This window comes from Ammodytes marinus, assembly GCF_949987685.1.
Source record: "Ammodytes marinus genome assembly, chromosome: 3".
NCBI classification, from domain to species: Eukaryota; Metazoa; Chordata; class Actinopteri; order Uranoscopiformes; family Ammodytidae; genus Ammodytes; species Ammodytes marinus.
The window spans coordinates 14,891,716-14,915,959 of NC_137232.1; the positions used below are offsets into that span (position 1 = coordinate 14,891,716).

Consider the following 24,244-nt stretch of genomic DNA (forward strand, 5'->3'; position numbering starts at 1 on the left):
CCCCACGACACGAACAAGCCCTCGTTATATCCGTTGGTTTAACCTTCTGTGTATTTTATTTGGACATTTCTCACCGGAAAAGAGTTTGTACTATTAGTTCCAACTTGACGCTTGTGATTTATATTTGGTCATGGCGAGTGGTCACGTTGCGTAACTACGTCTCCATCTATTTCAAATCAATCATTCTTCATTTTAAAGTCCCAAAACACTTAACAAATGAATAAAATAGTACAAAGTAAAATCCATAATGCACATTTTGATTTGTTTTATTGTGACTGTACTGGAAAATGCTGCGCTACTTGTCTACCTTATTTTGTTCATTGTTGGTAATTTTTATTTATTAATTTATATTACAGTCTCATGTCGAGAAATGAAAGGATGAAAAAAAATGTAAATAGAAAACTAAATCAAAACAGATAAGACATTCATATTCAATAATGTAACAATAGGAGGGTGACCAAACATTCAGTAGTGCTTCAAAAACCAATTATATATTTTGTATGGTGCTAAAAACAAAATTAAAGCAAGAAAATAAAGTTTCACTGGATTTTTTCATGACTTTAGAGGCTTGCCTAAATCTATGTTTGTATTATTTAGGAACTTAAAGTATTAGATATTGTATATTGAAGGCACATTTCATGATAATAGAAAATAATAATGATTTATTAATTAATTATTATATTAACAGGAACATTGTTTGAACACGTTTTGATTATAAAGAATAAAAAATAAAAATCACACAGTCATAATCTATAAGTGTATCTGCCTTTGTTTTATTAGTTAGGCTTTTAGTGACCGTGTCCTTCCTTCGTACAGTCTATGGTTGTCATATAATAATCATGGATTCATACTGCTCTCTGGCGGTCACGTGGTGTAACTACAGCTCCGTGATTTATTAAAATCTTATTTTGAAGGATGTAACCGGAAACACTCGTTATATGTAAATGTGTCTAGCTTGACATTGCATTGTAGTTACCCACCGTCGCCACAAGAGAGCAGCACACCTAATTACCACTTTATGTCTAAATATGTATAGTGTTAAAGATTTCTTCCACCCAAATACTACTGTATGTCCAGTTGCTTATAGTTTCAGAGTGAAAATGAGTTTGATGTTATTCTAAAAAAATTGTTAAATATTGTAAATTGAAGGCACTATATAGGTTAATATGAAATTAAATTGGTCATTTTCATATAAATGCTGTTTCTGCAAGAAAGCTTTAGAAATATATTCAGAAATCATATTATATGACATATAAATCACTAATGTCCTACAGTCACATCTCACTAATGTTGATGTTAACTGAATCGCTCTTTTACAGTGGTCATTGTAACTCATAATTTGAAAAATAAAGACACTTTAAATTAGTGTGTGAAGTAAATATTTTATATCTTAATTTGAAATATTCATTTTACATTTTAAAGTGTCTTTATTATTCCATGTATGAGTTAAAATTACCCCTGTAAAAGAGTGATTCAATTAACATCAACATTAGTGAGGTGTCAAAATAAAATAATAAAACAAAGGCTGGTGAACTTCTAAATTATAACTGTCTGTTTTCTCTTTTTGATTCCACTTCAAAATGTGAAAAACATTTTAAATAAAAAAAGTCATTATTTGCAATATTAATAGGATTATTTTAAAAGAATAGTATATGGAATCAAATGCAGAATACACACGGTTATAATAAGGAAGTTAATTTTAGTTTTATTGTAGTTATATTATATTAGTTAGGCCTTTATAAACCGTCTCCTCACATTATAATCATGGAGTTATACTGTCCTCTGGCGGGCACGCTGTGTAACTACAGCCCCGTGATTTATTAAAAACTTATTTTGAAGGATGTAACCGGAAACACTCGTTATATAATGTGAATATGTCTAGCTTGACATTGCAGTTGTAGTTACCTACCGTCGCCACAAGAGGGCAGCACACCTAATTACCACTTTATGTCTAAAAGATTAATAGTTTTAAAGATTTCTTCAACCCAAAAACTACTCGTCCAGGTGAATATGGTTTAAGAGTTAACGTTAGTTTAATTTCATACTCACAAAAATGTTAATTATTGTAAATTGAAGGCACAATCCAGTCCGATATGAAATACATTAAAAACGAAACTTTAAATATTTACTTTAAACTTTAAAATATTGTGGTTGAGACTTCATTGTACATTTACGATTTACATTTTCAAGTAATTTATTGCAATATTAATAGGAATATATAAAAAACAGTAGCCTAAGTGAAATCAAAAAGAGAAAAAGAACATTTATAATTTAGAAGTTTATCAGTCCTTGTTTTATCATTTTTAGAACACCCTACAACTTTCATTCCACCCACAAACAAGTTAATGTCCAGGTGTTTATAGTTTCAGTTTCAGAGTGAAAATGAAATTAATTTCATTACAGTAAGCGATCGATAGAAAGGATGTCCGTAGCAACAGTCTCTTTCTTATGTCTAGGCTATGCCTAGAATACCATGTAGGCTATGACCACCAATCACAACACAGAAGTTATCAGTGCCGTAAGGAAAGCTTTTATATAAAGGCCTTTTACCTTCTATATCAGTTCAATTAGAACAGTAGGCCTACAGATTATCAGCCTACGTTTTAAACGGTAGACCTATAGGCCTAGTTAGAATATAAAAAGTTCCCTTGCATTTCCCCTGTCTCACCCACTCCCCCTCACCCTCAAGTCTAGCCCCTGTCTGTCAACTGTAATATATGGTGTAGCTAGGCAATGAAACACCAGATTACACAATATTTTGATTCTCATCAGATCTCATTTATTGTTCGCAAATAAATGGCACGATTAGTGTTCTGCCTTCCATTTCATTTCATGCCTGAGCTTAGTTTCACCCACGTAAATCTTATGGTGAATACCGCCACCTAGTGGACCTTTACGGGTTACTGCGCCTACTGCGCAATTCTACTTCCTGTTAGTTCCGGTCAGTGTTTTCAAGTGTTTCTGCCGTAAAGCCACGGACTTCATCTCTCTCGCAATCCATATCTTTTCACCCTCGAGCCTTGGACAATATTAGTCTGTAAGTAATCCTTTGTGTGAGATTCAGTTTGTAAACGAAATTGCATTGTTATTTTGTTGTATATTTCGATCTATTTGGCTCTTGAAATGATGTTTACTTTGCCTGGAAATGTTGGCTAATCTCATTCTACTTAGCTATGCTAGGTCACGTTTTGTGTTGGTTGAAAATAGATCGCTGGATTGTGTGTAGATTCATGTCATGTGGAAATGTTTAAGTATGTGAGATTCATGTATCTTTATTTCGTTTTCTGTTTACAGTTTTACAGTAAAGAGAAGTGTATGAAGAATGAAAGAAAGAAAATAAAAGGACAAAATCACACTTCAGCTTGCCTTCTCTTGAACTGTTCGCTAGCTGTCTAGTTCTGCACCAGTAACGCAGGCCGAGGGCAGCATAGTAAAAAGACTACAGCGCGGCGGGCCCAAGTAAGAAGATTAGGATGGAAAAAGAAGTCATGAGCGAACACTCAATCAGCCCAGAGCAGAATGCCGTCGAACAGGCAACTGGTGGAGCTCCAGTAGAGCCAACCACAGCAGATATTCACCTGTCAACTGAACGGGGAGAGCCATTTCTTACACCACAAGATGCCCAGTCACAAGCATCCCATCACCCCTCACACTGCTCCAGCAGGAGATCAACGTCAACTGCCAGAGCCATGGCACGCGCCAAACTAAAAGCTGCACAGGCAGAGTTAGATTTCGCTGCAAAAGAAGCCAGCATGATGATACAGAAAGCTGAACTCGAAGCCAATCTCCACCTCCTCAGCTGCCAAAAGAATGCTGCTGCACGCAAGGCTGAAGCGGCCGCATACGAGGAGGAAGAGGAGATTGAAAGCGGGGAGAAGCGCCATGGGCCATACGTTCCAGGACGGCCCCTCAATGCAGCGGAACGAGCCGGTAACTATGTCCAGCAACACGCAGCGCTGTTTCATAGACAACCACAGCCACTGACACACACACCAGTGGAGCCCCAAATAACACCCAGACACCAAGTCGCCGCAGCCGGGCCAGCCGCAGTGGGGCCCCAGAGAACACTCACACATCAAGCCGCTGGAGCCGGGCCAGCTGTTCGCCAACATCCGATGCCAAACGCCACGCACATCAAAAAAGAAGAACCCAGCGTGAGGCCTCCACCCAGGGCACATCTTGACAAACTACAGTCGCTTACAAACCCCCAGAGAGTGACCTCACACGAGCCACATCAAACACAAGACCTGGCCAGGTATCTCATGCGGCGAGAGCTCCTCAGCTCAGGCCTTCTCAAGTTCGACGACCGCGCTGAAAACTACTGGTCGTGGAAAGCATCGTTCGTGACCGCCACACAAGAGCTAAACCTCTCCTATAGAGAGGAGCTGGACTTGCTAGTCAAATGGCTTGGTGCCGAGTCAGCCGAACATGCAAAACTAATCCGCTCAGTGCACGTCCTCAATCCCGCCGCCGGCCTCAGCATGGTGTGGCAACGCCTAGAAGATTGTTACGGCACACCTGAGGTCATCGAGCATGCACTGTTTAAAAAGCTGGAAGATTTCCCTAAGCTAAACAACAAAGACGGCGCCAAGCTCCGGGAACTGGGCGACATCCTCCTCGAACTGGAATGCGCGAAGGCGGATGGATACCTCCCTGGCCTCGCCTTCCTAGACACGGCCCGGGGGGTAAACCCCATTGCGGAAAAGCTGCCCTATAGCCTCCAAGAGAAATGGATCACCACGGGGTCCAGGTTCAAGGAACAACACGGAGTAGCCTTCCCTCCATTCCCAGTCTTCTCAGACTTCGTCCGCCAGCAGGCCAAAGTCCGGAACGACCCCAGCTTCGCTTTCGCCACCTCCACGCCGTCCAGACCCGACAAGGTCGTAAAACCCAGCCAGAACGCTACGGTCGCCGTGCACAAGACGGAGGCTACGTCCAAGTCCAGCGACAGTCATACCGGTTCCACGGAGAAGAGCACCAGCGCACCAGACCGGGAGTGTCCACTGCACAAGAAGCCACACCCACTCAAAAAGTGTAGGGCTTTCAGACTAAAGACTATCGACGAACGCAGGGCATATCTGAAAGACAACCACATATGCTACAAGTGTTGTGGGTCAACTCAGCACCTCGCAAAAGACTGCAAAGCGCCCACCAAATGCACCGAGTGCAACAGCGAAAGACATATAGCAGCTCTCCACCCTGGTCCTCCGCCACCTGCAGAGAACGCCAAAGCAGTCAAGGATGAAAGCGGGGAGCCAACGGAGGACACACCGGCAGCCGTGTCCAACTACTGCATCGAGGTCTGCGGTAATGCAAACACCCCACGCTCATGTGCCAAGATCTGCCCCATTAAAGCCTTTCCTGCAGGGAAAAAAGAAAAAGCAATCAAGATGTACGCAGTGCTGGACGAGCAGAGTAACAAGTCTCTCGCCAAAGCAGAGTTCTTCAACCTCTTCGGTGTCAAAGCCAGCCCAGCACCGTACACGCTGAGAACCTGCTCCGGGACTACAGAGACCTCCGGCAGGCGAGCCAGCAACTTCGTGCTTGAGTCCACGGATGGGAAACTGCAACTCCCGCTCCCCACGCTGATCGAGTGCGACATGGTGCCCGACGACAGATCAGAAATCCCGTCACCGGACGTGGCATACAACCACCCACACCTCCAGCCAGTCGCGCACAAGATCCCCGCTGTGGACCCAGACGCACCCATCCTCCTGCTCTTGGGAAGGGACATCCTGAGAGTCCACAAGGTACGGGAGCAGATCAACGGGCCACACAACGCTCCTTATGCGCAACGGCTTGACCTAGGCTGGGTCATCGTGGGCGAAGCCTGCCTGGATGCTGTCCACAAACCAGCCGAAGCCAACGTGTACAAGGCAAGTGTGCTACCCAACGGTCGAGCATCTTTTCTCTGTCCCTGTCCGAACAACATCCAGGTGAAGGAGGACTACAGTGGCAAGTCACACCGCCACCAATGTCTCTCCGCCACCCAGCAGGACGACCCGGACCAGGCAACGAGCACAGATGGGCTGGGGCACTCCATCTTCGAGAGCTCGAGAGACGACAACAAACCAGCGCTGTCGATGGACGACAAAGCGTTCCTGACCATCATGGACAAGGAGGTCTACCAGGATGACGACCACAGCTGGGTAGCACCCCTGCCGTTCCGGTCGCCACGACGACTCCTCCCCAGCAACCGGGAACAAGCAGTGAATCGTCTAGCGTCACTCAGGAAGACTCTGGAGAAAAAGCCAGAAATGAAAAGTCACTACACTGAGTTCATGCAGAGAATGCTGGACAACGACTTCAGCAAGCCCGTAGTGGAGTACCGGATGAAAGTCCACGTCTTTGGGAATACCCCATCCCCAGCCATCGCCATCTACTGCATGAGGCGAGCCGCCGAGAGAGGCGAAGCGGAATATGGCTCCGACGCAAGACAGTTCGTGGAGCGCCAGTTCTATGTCGATGACGGGCTGACCTCTGTCGCCACACCCAAGCAAGCGATAGACCTCATCACAAGAACCAAAGAAATGCTCGCAGAGTCGAACGTACGGCTGCATAAAGTAGCATCAAACAGCGAGCAGGTGATGGAAGCCTTACCTGAACAAGACCGCTCCAAGGACCTGAAGGACCTGGAACTCGGCGTCGATCCTCTCCCCCTCCAGCGAAGCCTGGGCCTATCCTGGAACCTGGAAGCGGACAGCTTTACCTTCTTAGTGTCCCGGGAAGAGAAGCCGTACACAAGAAGAGGTATCTTGTCCACGGTCAACAGCCTATACGACCCCCTGGGGTTCGTCGCTCCTGTCGTAATGCAAGGAAAAGCATTAGTGAGAGAACTGTCAACAGAGCAGGGGTGGGACACTCCACTCGACCCAGAGAAGGAGACTCAGTGGAACACGTGGAAGGACTCACTAAAAGCTCTGGAAGACCTGCACATAAAGAGGTGCTACATCCCCGGGCTACTGACTTCAAGTTCAAGGCGAGAACTCTGCATCTTCTCCGATGCCTCCACAGTAGCCATAGGCGCCGTCGCTTACCTGAGGGCAGTCACCGCTGACGGCAAACCACATGTGGGCTTCATCATGGGAAAGTCCAGGCTGGCCCCCCGTCCTGCTCACACCATCCCCCGCCTCGAGCTCTGTGCGGCCGTGCTTGCTGTCCAGATCTACGAGCTGATCAGAGACGAGATGGACATCGACGTGGACGCTGTCAGGTTCTTCACGGACAGTAGAATCGTGCTTGGCTACATTCACAATTCGTCAAGAAGATTCTACGTCTACGTAGCCAACCGGGTGACCCGCATCAGGCAATCCACCCATCTAGACCAGTGGTCCTACACCCGCACGGACCTGAATCCTGCGGACCACGCTACAAGGTTCATGCCAGCAGCAGAGCTACAGCAAAGCAGTTGGTTCTCCGGGCCCAGCTTCCTCTCACGCGAGACCGCAAAGGAGCCTCCAGAACCCAACGTCTTCACCCTCGTGGAACCTGAAGCAGACGCAGAGATCCGACCCGAGGTTGCGGTTCTAGCTACCAGAGCCGTGGATGCTCCTCTGGGCTCCCAGCGCTTCGAAAGGTTCTCTAGCTGGAGGAACCTCTGCAAAGCTACAGCCAGGCTGATCCATGTTGCCGCATCTTTCAGAGGCAGTCCACCCAACTCATCGCGCAACAGGTGGGGCTCTTTCAGGGACGCACTCACCACGGGCGAGCTGTCCCACGCAGAGAGCGTCATCATCCGTGCAGTCCAGCACGATGCCTACAAGACGGAACTGTTAAAGTCCTTCTGAGACCCATCTCAGAGATCGTCGTTCTGCTTTCTGATGAAAGCTAGAAGACCATATCCTTTTGAACTTATTGTGTATTTTGTGTTTAAGTAAAAGCTTGTAGTGGCATATTAGTTATACGCCAAGCGGGGAGTGTTCTGCCTTCCATTTCATTTCATGCCTGAGCTTAGTTTCACCCACGTAAATCTTATGGTGAATACCGCCACCTAGTGGACCTTTACGGGTTACTGCGCCTACTGCGCAATTCTACTTCCTGTTAGTTCCGGTCAGTGTTTTCAAGTGTTTCTGCCGTAAAGCCACGGACTTCATCTCTCTCGCAATCCATATCTTTTCACCCTCGAGCCTTGGACAATATTAGTCTGTAAGTAATCCTTTGTGTGAGATTCAGTTTGTAAACGAAATTGCATTGTTATTTTGTTGTATATTTCGATCTATTTGGCTCTTGAAATGATGTTTACTTTGCCTGGAAATGTTGGCTAATCTCATTCTACTTAGCTATGCTAGGTCACGTTTTGTGTTGGTTGAAAATAGATCGCTGGATTGTGTGTAGATTCATGTCATGTGGAAATGTTTAAGTATTCATTATAGGATTCATGTATCTTTATTTCGTTTTCTGTTTACAGTTTTACAGTAAAGAGAAGTGTATGAAGAATGAAAGAAAGAAAATAAAAGGACAAAATCACACTTCAGCTTGCCTTCTCTTGAACTGTTCGCTAGCTGTCTAGTTCTGCACCAGTAACGCAGGCCGAGGGCAGCATAATTAGTATTCAAAGACATGACTCAAGAAAGACAGTCTCTCTTCATGGTTAGGCCTATAGGCTACTTAGAATTAACTCACTATTTATTCCTATTCATATTTATATATTTATACATAGGCTACCCTATTTATAGCCTACTATGCTACATATCGTTAGCCTCATAGCATAATTGCCTAAATCATATTTACTCTACTCTACTTTTACTCTACATCTACTCTATTCTACATCTACTCTACTCTACATCCACTTTACCCTACTTTATAAATAAGACTTTGGCAATTATGCTATTAGGCTAACGAAAAGTAGATGTAGAGTAGATGTAGAATAGAGAAAATGTAGAGTAAAAGTAGAGTAGAGTAAATATGATTTAGGTAATTATGCTATGAGGCTAACAATATGTATTTAATTCTCTACTGCTGCATCTTGCACTTCACTCAGTACTGGAAATTGCACACAGATCCTATTGCATTTAGTTTATCTTCATAACATGTAGGTTATATATTGTAGGCCTACATATTGGTGTAGTAAAACAAACAGAGTAAGTATTTCAAAGTTCAGTGCAACGGACAGTTTTACTGTACACATGACAATCAACATCTTGAATCAAGGCAAGGCAAGGCAAGTTTATTTCTAAAGCACATTTCGGACACAAGGCCATTCAAGGTGCTTTACAGAAGCAAGAACAAAATACATCAAGTATAGAGCACACATTAAAGAAAGCGAGTGAAAAACATGAATAGAAATAAAACATAAAAATAATTAAAACATTTTAAAAAAATGAAAGTAAATAAAAATAAAAATTACAGTTTAAAATGGAAACAGAAAGGTCTTCAGACCTGATTTAAAAGAGCCAAGTGTTGGAGCAGACCTCAAGTCCCCTGGAAGTTTATTCCAGAGATTGGGTGCAAAGCAACTGAAGGCTGCCTCTCCCTGTCTAGTCCTTTCTCTGGGGACTTTCAATAGCCCAGTCCCAGACGACCTAAGAGCTCTGACTGGTTCATAAGGGATCAGCAGGTCAGAGATGGTCAGAATCAGGTAAAAAACACAGGGTAAGTAAGTAAGCTTTATTTTATATAGCGCCCTTCACAGACCAGGGTCACAAGGCGCTTCACAATACACATTTTTTATTCATACACTCAAACACCGATGGCAGTAGCTGCCAAGCAAGGCGCTCTCTGAACCATCGGGAGCAATTTGGGGTTCAGTGTCTTGCCCAGGGACACTTCGACATGTGGGTAGGCTGGGAATCGAACCTCCGACCCTGCACTCCAGAGGCAGACTCCCTACCCACTTCGCCACTGCCGCCCCAGGGTGTAAATTCTTTCAAGGATTTTTTTTTACCTTGCTTCACATGGTCCTATCCCTAATTTCTAATAACATTTTAACTGTCCATCATCGCTGTGTACACACACACACACACACACACACACACACACACACACACACACACACACACACACACACACACACACACACACACACACACACACACACAATGTGACCATTATAGACAATGTACAGACGACAAGGAATTATATCACTATGTTGTCTTGATCAAGCAGCCATGATCTCGTCAAAAGAAAAGCAGACGAGTACACATAAAAAATGTATATGAAGTAGTTAAAGAATGTGGATAAAGTCGACATGTATATTTGTAAACAAGCAAAAATACATAAAGCACAGCTGATTATTATGGTAAACCACAATTTTCTCGTAACTTTGACCAGCAAATTATATTTTCTGTATTGGCATAATGCAATCATGGTGTATAAAGCTCCAGTTGAGCCATAACCTCACCAACAATGGATGCATTGGTCTCTAGAGACAAGAGACCATCCTTTTGGCAGATGTGGGACCAGCCATTTTAAGTTAGTTAATATAGCTCTCTTTACAATGCTAGACAAACTACACTATCCAAAAATCTGTCAACTTCTGGGCACATATATCAATAAAAAGAAAAAGGGCCAAAGGTATTACAAGTTATAGCAGTTTTAGCAAATGTTTGGACTTCATGCAACACAGTAAAAAGTAATATCATAATTTGCTAAGATTTCAAACAACTTAAAAACGTTTAAATTCTTGATTTTGATGAAGTTAAGGAATTTCGGAAATCTGTTGTCTCTGATATTTGGCACGGATCCTCTCCAAGAGTGAATTTGGGGTCCACCTGTTCCCTGAAAGATTTAATGGCGGATCATATTAATGACATTTTAACAAATGAACAGTAAGTTGTGAAGCTGTGTGAGGTCTGTTGCCCTACCAGGTCTCTCGTTGCTGTGATGTTTCATCATGCTCTTCTCCTGGAAAACACCAAGGTCTGACCTCCACTGTCCCCATTGCATTTCATCCACCCTGAAGATGAAGAACAATTATTAATCAAGTGAAAACACTGAATGCTTAACATGAGCATTTATGACTATTTTATTTAACATAAGACACTTTTAGGATCAGCTCACCCAAATAAGTAAAAGTAAAGAAAAAATAAAGAAAAATAAGTCTTTGTAATTTGGGTGAACTGACCCTTTGTAGAGTTCACTCAAATTCCAGTATTTCAAGCAAGGGTGTTAGATGTCAAACTAGTAGTCGCTGCTATTACATCTACGGTGCCCATCATCTCTACCATTGTGTCCTTGAGCAAGACACTTAACCCCAAACTGCTCCAGGGGAGCTATACTTTGGCTGGGGCTTCACAAGGACCCCCTCTGGAGTGTGGTGTTAACTCAACTTACTTGTCGCTGGAAATGGTAGTGTATAAAAGGTGTACTCAGAATTGCTGGGTGGGAAGATTATATTAGGACATGGTTTTATCAACAAAGGGTTAAAATATTGAAAGTAGAAATGAAGTAACAGCAAGAACAAATATCTGACACTTCAACTGATGGTTTACCTGATAAATCTACGATCATCGTGTTTCTCCAAACTGGACACTTTCTCGTACAGCTTACTCTTCAGGCACATCGGCAGGCTCCTCTCCATGTCCAAAATCACGAAAGCCTTCTGCGGATGTGCAAAAGTGGTCACAAAAAATGTCCAATGCGTTAAATGAAATCTAGAGTGTGAACTATACCATGGCAACTCTCAGCTGTATGTGATCTGTTGCTTCTACACATCATGGACGACCGGGTGGTTAATATTTCAAAGACCCCCTTTCCTAAGATTTGACAAATCCTTTTTCTGAGGGAGCTCATGTCTATAAGCTGAAGTCAGCGATTCTGGAGAACGCTTGTTATCAAAATCCCTTTTTCTCGAATCAGTGAATATCGTGAACAATCCAAACTTGTATGTACTGTGTGCATGCTGAAAAAAAGCTGTTATTCATACACAGCCTAAGCTCTGTAAATATTATGTTGCTAGCTATGGTGGGCCCCATTTGTGTACATACCCTTTGTTTACGTACCAGTTTACAGAGCCTAGGCTGTGTATGACCCCCAATGGACAGGAAGCGGATCGTGAGGAGATTTTCACTGATTTTGACAAAGTTTTTTTGACAACAAGTGTTCTCCAGAATCACTGAATCCACCTTTAAAGACAGGACAGGAACCAAGTGCCCCTGACCCCGATCGCACCCTGATGCAACCTACATTTCCTTTGTTTGCTTTGCTATTAATCAGCAGCATTTACAGGAATCCTCAAGAATTATAGTGGATTTTTGAGACCAACAGAATCCTGTGAATATTAGTCTTTGTATTCTGAAAGCTAGATAACAGACTATAACATATTCTTACTTGCAGATTCCAGAGATTTTTGCTTTTTAGGGTGATTCTTTCGACCGTAGTGCCCATTAGGGCAATGATCATGTTGAGCAGTAGGATGTACGTGAGAATTATGTACAAGATGAGCAGGACGTAGAAGACTTCCTTGTATAGGACATGATCAGTGAACTCCAGGTTTCCCATTCCAATAGTGAACTTGAACATTTCCATTAGTGTAAAACTGAAGCTTTTGTAACTTGGCTTCTCGTCCTCAAGTGGCTCGTTACTAAAACTTGTTCCTTCTGCCAATGTGCCGTTGTGCAGTTTCACAGGCGCTGGAGGGGAGTTTATCATCAGAGCAACAACAGCTATGGATGAGGAGAAATTAAAGTCAGAAGTCTCAACCTTGGAAAACATTGAAGCCTTTTATCAGCAAATGTTTAGCGTTTTGTATTTAGAGTCCATGAAAGTCTTACCAGCAGAAAACCCAAAAAGCAAGACACTGTAGACGAATAAAAAGTTTAGTAGGTCACCCAGGACCATCTAGAAAAGAGACGACAAGGCTTTAAACAGGGCAACCAATTTCTCACCTATCAACCAACTCTTTCAGTTACTAAAACTTAATTCCTACTCTTTGAATCATGATATTGTAGATCCCCAGTTGCTTAGAGCCTCTTGAGTAGTAAAGAACATTGATCCAGGCCAGAGCCAGCGAGAGCACCAGGAGTCCAACGTATTCTCTCTGCCCACAGAAGTACAGAAAGGCGGCGATCAGAAGGAACAGTGCCTGCAGGAGACTGCAAACGCAAAGGAAGTAAGTGTTAAAATATTAAAAGCCATCCAAACAGAGGTTTGCTCACACAAAGATCTCATGGCGATACTTACAATAGAATTTCATTTAATCCATCATTGTATAGAGTCTTGGAGTTTGTATGGTTTCTCTTGAAAAAACCTATCTGATTCAGAAGTCAGACATATAATGTAAGAAATTAAAAATAAATTTTTACTTTGTGTGAAATATTGGGGCAGATTCAATGTTCTTACCCCTTTGTAGATGAACCAGACTGCTCCCAGGACACTAATGAGCTCACCAATGCAGCGGAGGTAGTCAAGTGGGACTTCAAGGGGAAACGGTGGCTGCAAGTTGAAAAGTTAGGAGACTTTGCTTAGCTTGATAAAGTTGTTTAACAGTCTTTCCTGTTGGAAGATAGTCAGATAGTGTGGTTTTCTCTGTACCTGTCCTTGCTTCCTGTAGTAGGCCACAGCGGTGAAGATGCTCAGGTATACGACATAAATCAAGAAATTCATCAAGAATAACTTGGAAGCAAATCTGTCCCACTTATCCTGGAGAATACTGCGTAGAGGCTCAATCTGGAGCATCTCAGGTCGATTCTGAGGGAATGTTCACAGCACAATCTTCACATTAAACCAATGTATGTCCTCTACCTAAACTGGCATGGTGTCATTACAAAGGCCTGATATCAGTGCCTAGTTTCTTTGCCAAAACACATATACTCCCTAACCAGCCTACTGGTCAGACAGCACAGGGTTTTTAGTAGGAAGCTTCTTAAACTCTGCGGTAATAAAGACTGTTAAAGAAGGTAGTTCCTGCCAACAGCAATAACCTTGCCTGGTAAGGCCAGCCTGATGTAGCAAACTTCACATTTGTTTCTCTCCCCCAGGACTGGACTTTCTCTGATCATGGTCACAAAATGACCAGGCAAATCAAAGTAGCCCCTGATTGGGTCATGTAGTCATGAATATGCCCTCCGTAGACCAGCCATATCTCAGAGGCTTCACATTTGTCATCCATGTTGACGTCAGCGACTACACGAACCAATCAGGGGCTACCTTCCACAAACGGACGGAAAGTGAGGAGTGACTGGCTTTTGTAGTGCATCTATCACAGTTTACACTGTTGTTGTTGTGACTCCTCCATTATCATTCATATAAGCACACTATTACTTCACCTAATGCTTAATCCTGTGCCTTAATATTTGAAGCAGTATGTTTTGTCTGACAATGGAACAGAGGTCATAGTGTGTGATACCATACATCAGTGGTTCTCAATTATTTTCTGTCATGCCCCCCCTAGGGGAAATAATTGTTTTTGCCCCCCCCCTAAATTGAAATACTATTGAGAACCTGCTAATATTTATTTATTTATCTGTACGAAACCACTGTATGAGTTTCTGGCATGAGCATTCTGCATACAATCACCTTACTATCAAATTAGATAACAAAAATTAGCTGAGATAACTTCTGCAGCAAAAAAATTAAAAGTTCAGTTTATTAGCTCAATTTGTAACATTTAAACAAGACTACTCAGTCTGTGTGAATCTCAGGACAGAGAAACAAGAGCAAATGATTCACTGAGGTTTGCATTTCATTCAAAACATTTTTAAACTGTAAACATAGTTAAAGTGGTGTTTTTTTTTTTAATTATTGGCCAATAGGCCTTCTGTGATAACCAATAATTCATTAATGTTATTATTAGTCTACTTGCTTGATTTCTTTTTAAATAGCCTACAGAGACAGTTGGAGACATTTATTTACTGCAAATCGCGGCCTTTCGCGCGGATATGACCATACACAAGCACACATCGCGCTTGCTAGCAAAAAAATGTTATTTAATTTTTTTGGTCAGTTGGACCCCCCCCCCCCCCCCCCCGCCCCCTGACAACTCACGGCGCCTCCCCAGGGGGGCGCGCCCCACCATTTGAGAAGCGCTGCCATACATGCTGTGCATTATTCCATTCTGTACTGTTGGTTTTATTGGTTGCACAAGAAACATGTTGCTGCTGTATTATGTCGCATATCACTCACATGACAATTAACTAACCTCTACCATATCAGCAAATATCATACTTTCACCAAATAACAATAGGGAAAATATAATGTATAGACCTTCATGACACTCCAGTAGACAACTATCTCCAACACAGAGTTTTCTTCGTTGGTGTCAATGGAACTCATGTCATAAAGCGAAGATTGAACAGGTCCATAGCGCCATCCTGGTAACTTCCTGCTCAAATGCTGTGTATCCTTATCCTTGAATTCCCTGTGCAACATGTGCTCAAACAGCTGGCCAATGAGAGATCAATAAAAAGATAATTAGTCAATACACAGTATGTCTCTTGCTTTGCACACAAATCACACCTGACGTTCCATCAAGTCATATCTAAAAATTAAAACAATTAAAATAATGGACTCACCCCAATCTTGCCAAGATTGGCTGCTAGCTTCAGAGGAGTTAGCCCCTGTTTATTTCCAATTGCTTCCAACTGGACATTTCCTTTTTTCTCAAGTTTGTTGTGCTGAATAAGGATGCTGTCGTACATGCTTGCAAACATATCTGTGTTTTCTGTCTCATTGTCTGCTATGACCACCAAGGCGTGCAAGACAGTGTTTCCCTGTGAGTCTTGGTCAGTCAAGTCAGCACTTCTGTATTCATTGTCGATGAGAAAAGACACAATATCAGGCTGGTTGGTGCAGGCAGCCAGTGACAGAGGAAGCTCTCCTATTGGAAAACACAAAAAGAGGCTTTTAGTGATACGATTTCTCCATAAAAAACTGTTGTGGCAAATTTAGCAGCTGGTTATATTTAAGATGTCACTCACTACCCACCAAAATAAAATCCAGGTTCTTCGTTATCCTGGAAGAACTTCCCATCGGCCTTGGCTTGCACATCTGCTCCTATCTGGACCAGCAGCTTCACATGGTCAAAGCTTCTTCTCTCAATGGCGATGTGCAACGCTGTCTGACCTGAAACATTTGTTTTGTTGTTACAGGAATGATTCTGTATGTGTTCTGCACACATTTAGTCTCTCAAGTTTAAGATAAAAGTCCACACAGTTTGACAAGTTGTCATTTTCAGGAAATAGATGTTCTGAATGAAAATATGTGTATTTTGGAAAAATTTTGTCTGTTGTATTCAAAACACACACCTATATATAGTAAAACCGGAAACTGGATCATTTGGAGTGGTCTCCTCATTTTTTCTTATTACAGACAGTTTTGTTTCACCTACCGTTATAGACAGAATTTTTGAAAGATGCGTTGATTAATTTTTCTAAATCTCCTGTTTTCTCTGCTATGTCGAGGAGTTCTTCAATAGTGTCATTTTTGCCATCTTTAAGATGCAGAAAAGCCCTCATCAGCACTGTTTCCCCATCCTCCTTATCTGAAAGTTGAGCACACATTATGAAGTTTTGTTTCTCACCATATTATTCACATCGTTGTATACATCATGTTGGTGATTAATTTAAACAGAAAAAACTAGTTTCACCATGCACAAATTACTTTGACATATAATTTTTTCTCAATTGTTTCCTGCACAGCGTACACATGGTAGTGTAATAGCAGGACGATGCAAGTAAAAAATAAGACACAAAAAACTGCTTATTTTTTACATACCTGTGAATTCTTCACTCGAAAGTTTTACTTCTTTATCTTTCAGGTAGTCAAGCAAGCCATGAAGTTGACTTTTATCTCCTTGAGATGCCGCTCGGAATACTCTTTCCTTGGTGAATTCTGTACTGTCAGTGTAGTCATCACCAGGACTATTTGGTGTGAAATATAGAAAATCATATACAGTTAAGTTATTGGTTATTCAATTCAACATGCAAGTCATGATTTCCAGCTCACTATATTTCAACTCTTAACTTCTTATGATCAGGAATCTGGTCATACAAACTTTAGTTAAACAACAGTTATTAATGGGTTTCTTTGGATAAGGATCTGGAGCAGGACTCTGTTCCAGAAAATGGGATTAGTATACTCTTGTTAATCTTCAGAAGACGGAAACTAGAAGCTGCTCGTCTGCAGTCCAGCATGAAAGCGATAGGCGTCGGATATGGTGAGTCCTTTTCTGACTGTGTCCTTCATTTTGCGATAGTATCTGACTTACATGCATTTCTTAAGTCTTAATTTGAAATCTGCTCTATCAAGTTTGAAGTGTAAAAGCTACAATGTATCGTTTATTTGATAAATAAAGGTCAAATGCATAACCTTTGAGAAAGACATAACATACCAGATTTTAACAAGTGAGACCAGTTACCTAGTTATTGGGAATACGTCGTACATAGGTGCAGCGCTCCCGTCACATAGGTCATAGGGTTCCATAGGTTGAGACGTCCCCAAAGATAATCGTTCTCCATCCAAAAGTGGCTCCATCTCTGAGTGATCATCTCTGAGAGGCAAATCCAAAGTATTTCCCTTATCTCCTTCTTCTTCATTGTTTGGCTTCAATGGATTGCAGCTGAATAAGAAGATATAGCAAATTGAACTAATTTAAATAAACATGTCATAACATTTTAAAAGTTAAAAATAACAGCCCACCAACTTGACATATTTATTGGACATTGGCAGATAAATAAGTGGACTTTATAAACTTCAAAGTGTTTGAGCAGTTTCTTCCCCACGCAACTCATACTGTGTCGCTCACTGCTGCTTTAGTGTTAGATTTTATCTTGAAATATGCTCTGACTACATATTTGGTCATTAATACATTTAATTTACACTTGATAGAAATATGAGCTCTGCTCCAACTGATCCTCCAATATAGAACAGTGTCAGACCTCCATGCAATTATTAAGTATAGTTGAAGACCTCTTAATGTCAGTGCCGTGGTAAGAAATAAATATAAGGCATTTAGAGTGCAGAGACGTCATATATATATATATATGTTATATAGTAAATTCACATGATTAGCTTCTTTTTTTGCATCCCTCTCTCACCTTACTAGCAGCAACAGTATGAGTTTCAACTTTAATAATTAAGTACGGGCTCCTAGTTTACTAGGAGCCCGTAATTATTACTCTCCACCATACTTAATCTTACTTCTTCTTCTTCTTCTCCTTCTGCCTCAAAAGTTTGAGCTGCTACTCCTCCCACACCGTTGCACGCAGACATGCCAAAATTTCACACAACGTGCGTCCCCACCCCGAATCGTGTGCTATTATACAGTTTTTCCCATTTCCGCTAGGGGGCGCTGTTATGAAGTCCCGACTGAAAGAACTTTGAGAGGCCACGCCCCGCACGCCGTAACTCCGATTGACTTGAAATTTCTCACACAGGTGTGTGTTAGGGTGCTCTACAAAAAAGCCTCTGGGACCATAACATTTCTTCAGGGAATATTTCCCGCTAATTAGCATAAAGTGAAAAACAGCGTGTTATCCACAACTTTCTGCAATTTGACTGTATCAACACCAAATTTCTCGTAAAGCCCCGGGGGACTACAATAAACATACCCGTAAAAGATTAGTAGGACAACTTGAAAAACATGGCCACCATTGACCAAAAAGTTTACGCAGGGGCGGGGCTTAATAACACGTTGGCCATAACTCCTTAACCATAGGTCCTATCATCATCAAACTTGCTGGGTATGTGCGGAAGTCATGTGGTAGCATGTCCATAGAAGCTTATCGAGGTTAACCCATAGGGGGCGCCACAAATGTCACCCGACTCCGATTGACTTGAAATTGATTACACTTGTACAGCTCATGGTGCTCTACAATATAGCCTCACGGACAATAGGGGTCAGCCATGATTATTTTTTTCGCCGCCATTGCCCAAAAAGTTTACGCAGGGGCGGGGCTTAATAACACGTTGGCCATAACTCCTTAACCGTAGGTCCTATCATCATCAAACTTGCTGGGTATGTGCAGAAGTCATGTGGTAGCGTGTCCCTCAAAGCTTATCGCGATTAACCCATAGGGGGCGCCACAAAAGTCACCCGACTCCGATTGACTTGAAATTGATTACACATGTACAGCTCATGGTGCTCTACAATATAGCCTCTCAGAATTTTTTTGTAATTTCCGCTAGGGGGCGCTATAATTAAACCCAGACTGAAGAAAGTTTGACAGGCCACGCCCCGCACACCGTAAGTCCGATTGACTTGAAATTTCTCACACGGCTGTATGATAGGGTGCTCTACAAAAAAGCCTCTTGGACCATAAAAGTCAACCTGGAAATATTTTCGGCGAATTAGCATAAACTGAAAAACAGGGTTTTAACCACAACTTTTTCAAGTTTTACCCTATCGACACCAAATGTCTCACGAAGCCCCGGGGGACTGTGACGCACGTCTCCGAAAAATATCAGTAGGATAGCTTGGAAAACATGGCCGCCATTGACTAAAATATTTACGCAGGGGCGGGGCTTAATTACAAATTGGCCATAACTCGTTGACCGTAGGTCCTATCGTCGTGAAACTTGCAGGATACGTGCGGAAGACATGTGGTAGCGTGTCCCTCTAAGCTTGTCGAGGTTAACCCATAGGGGGCGCCACAAATGCGAAAACCGTCATTCGCCAATGCAATGTTTGCCGGGCCACGCCCCTTTCCCCCCGACTCCGATCGACTCATCGTTTGTCAGACGTGCACGGCTCGCGGCGCTCTACAGTAAAGCCTCTGGGACCGCGGGGGTCGGCCGTGATTTTTTTCCTTCCCCGATTTGCGCGGGGGCGGCCCGTACTTTCCAAATCTCCGCGGGATTTCTAGTTTTGTTTTAATATTCTTCACCTGTTTTGTTAGGGTAAAGTAGGCGGCAGGCAATTGGTCTATTTTGTACAGCAGAGAAATTAGATGACGTATCACATGCCCCATTTAATGGGATTGGCACAGTTTAACAAATCCATTTTTGTGATACACAGTATCACTGATTGTGGTGTTGTATGTAAAACTCGCTTCATGGTTCAACCACAGCTTAGTATTCCCAAAAACCTAAAATAATTTTTTTTCTTAACTGTTGAACCAGACAGATTTATGTGCTTCCAGCAGACTGTCTGTATTATTTCAGATTTTAAAAGGTCATGTGGATAACCTTTGGGAAATAAATATAACACCAGGTAGCCTATTCCCTAGAAGGACCACTTACCTAGTTATTTGGATGACAGTATCCAAAGGGGCAGCCATAGTTGCACAGCTTTCGTTTTTAAAGTGCAAATCCAGAGTATTCCTCTCCTCTCCTTCACCTGTGGTTGGCTCTGTGCTGTCCGGTTGCTGTCCACCATCCATCGCATTTGTTGATAATCAAGTCTTGATCGTGTATTACAAGAAACTGCATTTGTTCCAGTGAAGTCATCAGCTATGGAAATTTACAGCTGCACAGGTGTGGGATATCACAACTAAAGGCACAACACGAGGAAAGGTGGATTGTTAGCTTGCTATGAATAGAATGTATAACCTGGGCTCCACCCTCTCTGACCCGCCCTGAAGGAAAGCCTGTTATACTACATTCCGCAGAATCTCACTCTGATCCACTTCCTTTTTAAGAGGTGTTTAGTTAATCATATGTTCTTACTTTTTGGACTGTTTGTACTGCTGATTATGTGAAACAACACTGACTTTGTCAATTTTAATTCAAAGAAATGTTTAAATGCTTCACTAAAAAGGTAATTACATTAATGGGGATCATGATGAATAGTGACACCAATTAAGTTATGGATTTGGAACTAAATTCTAAAAAAAACATCACTATAACTTGGCAGTTTATTTAATGATTTATCTTGTGTATCTGAATACCACTTTCAATAGTGATGAGCCTAAAACACTATGATTAGACTCTCACTTTTATTTAATTCAGTAACTGTTTAATGTGATATACTTCAAGGTCTAGCTTGATTTTGTGGCATCACAACTGGTTTGGAAGCCAAACATGGTTCAAAATTGTAACTTAGAAGTGTGAATTTAAGACTTGAAGAAAAATTTAATTAGGTGGAAAAAGAGGGCAGAAGGACTATTCTTTTGAAGATGGTGCATTTTTTCTTTTGTGAAAAACAGAAGGAAGGTGTTGAACTTGTTGACTGTGAAGGATTTGAAGGTACTGGGTTTGAGAAGTGTATGAGTGTGTGAGTAGTAGGTGGTGAGAGCGTCTCTGTATTCCTGAAGGTAGTCTGTGTGGGCTTGGAGATTCACTCAGTGTGTTTACATGCAGACTCATAATCGGGTAACTAAACGAATAAGACTTCAACAGGACTTTTAAACTGCATGTTAACACCTTTATCCGATCTACTTCGCACACAAATCGGCACAATAACGGACAAGAGAAGTCGGATAAGAACACCTAGATAACTCGTTCATTGTTGGCATTCTCTCTGCATGTATACAGGGATCGGATATCGCATATCGGACTTCTCGTTCTGTGCTTGTGTGCCTACGCGTTATAGGCTACAGTACACCATGGGTTATTGCCGGAAGAGAACCGGACGTGGCTCTAAAACCACTTGTTGAAAGGGCTGCAGCGCCACCTAGCATAGTGGAGACAGCCATGCATCGGACATTTATCCGATTCCTGAAAGGCCATGTATACTCAGACAAGTGACACGGTCCGTTTGAGTGTCTAGTTTGATATATGTCTTATTCCAATCTAGTTGTGCCATGGAAACGCACTGAGTGTCTTTCAAGCTGGTGCTCACAGGTTTCATTTGGTGGAATTCAGGAGTGTACCAGGGATCTGAGTGAGTCAATACTAATTTTGATTTAATCGTTTCTAAGTGGTCAAGACAGGATGAGTGAGTTTCATTGTACTAGTTCATAAAATGAGATGGATTGTCTGACAATGGGTCAGATGAGGCAGCCATTTTACTGCAAGAGAGGCTTAAAATATCAGAGTGGGTGATAGATTTAATATTTCTGAAAGATATTTTTCCTTTTGGTTATTGTGATTCATGGACAGGCTATTTATTATTATTATTATTTATTATTATTATTAATTGAGGTGTAGTCACAGCTCTCACTTGATCGGTTCACATCTGAGTGTGAAGCAGTTGGGATAAGGATCAGCACCTCTAAATCTGAAACCATGGATCTCAGCAGGAAACCGATGGATTGTCTACTCTTGGTAGGGAATGAGTCCTTACCCCCAGGTGAAGGAGTTCAAGTACCTCGGGTCTTGTTCGCGAGTGAGGGGACAATGGAGCATGACTTTGGCCAAAGAATCGGAGCAGCGGGGGGTATTGCATTCAATTAACTGCACCGTTGTGACGAAAAGAGAGTGGAGCTGAAAGGAAAAGCTCCTGCTCTACAGAACAATCTTTGTCCCTATCCTCACCTATGGTCATGAAGGCTCGGTAATGAGCGAAAGGACGAGATCGCAGTTACAAGCGGCTGAAATGGAATTTCTCAGGAGGGCGGCTGGCATCTCCCTTAGAGACAGGTTGATAAGATCAGACATTTGTGAGGAACTCGGGGCAGAGCCGCTACTCCTTTGCGTAGAAAGGAGCCGGTTGAAGGTGTTGGGGCACCTGGTAAGGATGCCCACTTGGCGTTGCCATAGGGAGTAGTTCCAGGGGCACGTCGAGCTGGGAGAAGGAAGTCCCAGGACTAGGTGGATAGATTATATGTCCACACTGGCCTAGGCACACCCTCTTTATTGTATATGCTTGTTTATTCTGCTTAAATAAACTTAGATGCCTTCAGAGACAAGGTGTGCAAATTAACAGGAGCGCCTGCAGGATTGTAAACGACAGTACTCACCCTTCTCCATCTGTTCATACTGCTGCCCTCTGGAAGACGATACAGGGCCACGAAATGCAGCACCTCCAGATTAAAGAACAATGTTTATCCCAACACCATACAAATGATGTACAGTACAATAACTATGCATTTTATCCCATAGTTTATTTACAGCAGCTATATTTTTTTATTTAACAGTTATTCAATTTAATGTGCAATGACAATAAAGGCATTTGTAGAGCCTTTTGTATCCAATAACCAATGTCCAATACAACCAATTACAATTGCATGCTCACCAATAGCACATATTCCAGTTGTTTCATTCTTGTAAGGTAAGTTTGTTAAATATCAGGCTGTTAAGTACAGAGCAAACAACGTCTCACAGATGCTGACAAGTTTACATGTTGACACGGTACAAAACTGTTTGCTTTCCCCATATTACACACACCAGGGCCAATGACCCGGAAGTACTCGGCAGATAGGTGATCCGAATTCTCAACAAAAACATTTTTTTATGATGAAATAATATTTTTTTTTAAATTCTTTATTATTAAGAACAACATTTACACAATTCAAAAAGGCATATCCGAATTCTCAAAATGCTTAGGAAAGGCATAGGAAAGGAGCCTCGATTCATCCTTTAACCCTCCTTTAGCATAGTTTACTCCAGACCAACCTATGCGAAAGGAAAGGAGATAGTAGTATCTCCATTTGGAGAATTCGGATCACCTATCCCCGAGTACTTCCGGTTCATCTCGATAGGAAAGGAAATTTCCTATTCAAAAAAGACTATTCGGATTGGCCCGTGGAGTCGAATTCATTTGAAACAGTGCTGTCTTTTCCTATGTTCGATAGGAAGCACCTTTCATCTCTCCTTAACCCCGATGACGTTTAGGGGTTAAGGTATAGGAAAGGAGGCTTATAGGTTAGGAGATTGGACTATTCGGATTGGCCCCTGGCCATGCCAGGTGATGAACTTAAAGGTCACATATTATGCTAAATGCACTTTTTAAATGTGTTCTAACATATCCATGGGTCCACGGTGTGCCTAGAGACTGCCAAAATATTTTAAAAAATAACACTCTCCTTTTCTCACTCTCCCCCTTTCTGAAACCACCACCCCTCCCCCACCCAATATACTCCAGTCAGAATTCTCCCCTTTTCTGACCTCACAAACTGGAAAGCCAGAAGCTTCCACTGTGCAGCCCACACCCCTATTTCTTATTTGTCCACGGCCCTGACAGACAGAGGGCGAGGCGTATCTGGCTTCGCTTCCGGACAGGGGCCGGGGGGAGCTCAAAGATTGTATATTTACGAGGGGAGCTGCTGCTCTTTTTTAAAAAATAGGCCATTGTGAGATTAGCTGAACATCAGCATAGTACAATAAATTATCTGAAAGTTTTTTTCAGCAAACAATTAAAGAAAAACGTATTAGGGACCACTAAGACCATATAATATGGTGTATAATAGAACCGAAAAGTGTATAATATGGGAGCTTTAATGCTTTCTAAGGAGCCAAAGCTCCACCCAGTGGTCAAACACAAAACAAC

General features: G+C 42.3%; 1 protein-coding gene across 3 annotated transcripts; it reads right to left on the bottom strand.

Annotated features, from left to right (window-relative positions):
• Nucleotides 1-9,145: 9,145 nt before the first annotated feature.
• Nucleotides 9,146-23,276, bottom strand: LOC307271506 (transient receptor potential cation channel subfamily V member 1-like). Of its 3 annotated transcripts, XM_080053991.1 has the most exons (17): nucleotides 22,716-23,275; nucleotides 20,116-20,365; nucleotides 17,294-17,494; nucleotides 16,651-16,796; nucleotides 16,265-16,417; nucleotides 15,862-15,999; nucleotides 15,450-15,754; nucleotides 15,142-15,318; nucleotides 13,471-13,626; nucleotides 13,279-13,371; nucleotides 13,120-13,190; nucleotides 12,866-13,031; nucleotides 12,711-12,777; nucleotides 12,268-12,602; nucleotides 11,430-11,539; nucleotides 10,803-10,894; nucleotides 9,146-10,716 (listed from the first exon to the last, which is right to left on the bottom strand). In XM_080053991.1, the coding sequence occupies exons 2-17, from the start codon at nucleotides 20,253-20,255 to the stop codon at nucleotides 10,637-10,639; spliced, it is 2,430 nt and encodes an 809-aa protein (XP_079910117.1). In that variant the 5' UTR covers nucleotides 20,256-20,365; nucleotides 22,716-23,275; the 3' UTR covers nucleotides 9,146-10,636. The 3 variants fall into 3 exon arrangements, with proteins under 3 accessions (XP_079910117.1, XP_079910118.1, XP_079910116.1); XM_080053992.1 differs by having other exon boundaries at nucleotides 13,120-13,186; nucleotides 13,326-13,371; nucleotides 20,116-23,276; XM_080053990.1 differs by having other exon boundaries at nucleotides 20,116-23,275.
• Nucleotides 23,277-24,244: the final 968 nt, after the last annotated feature.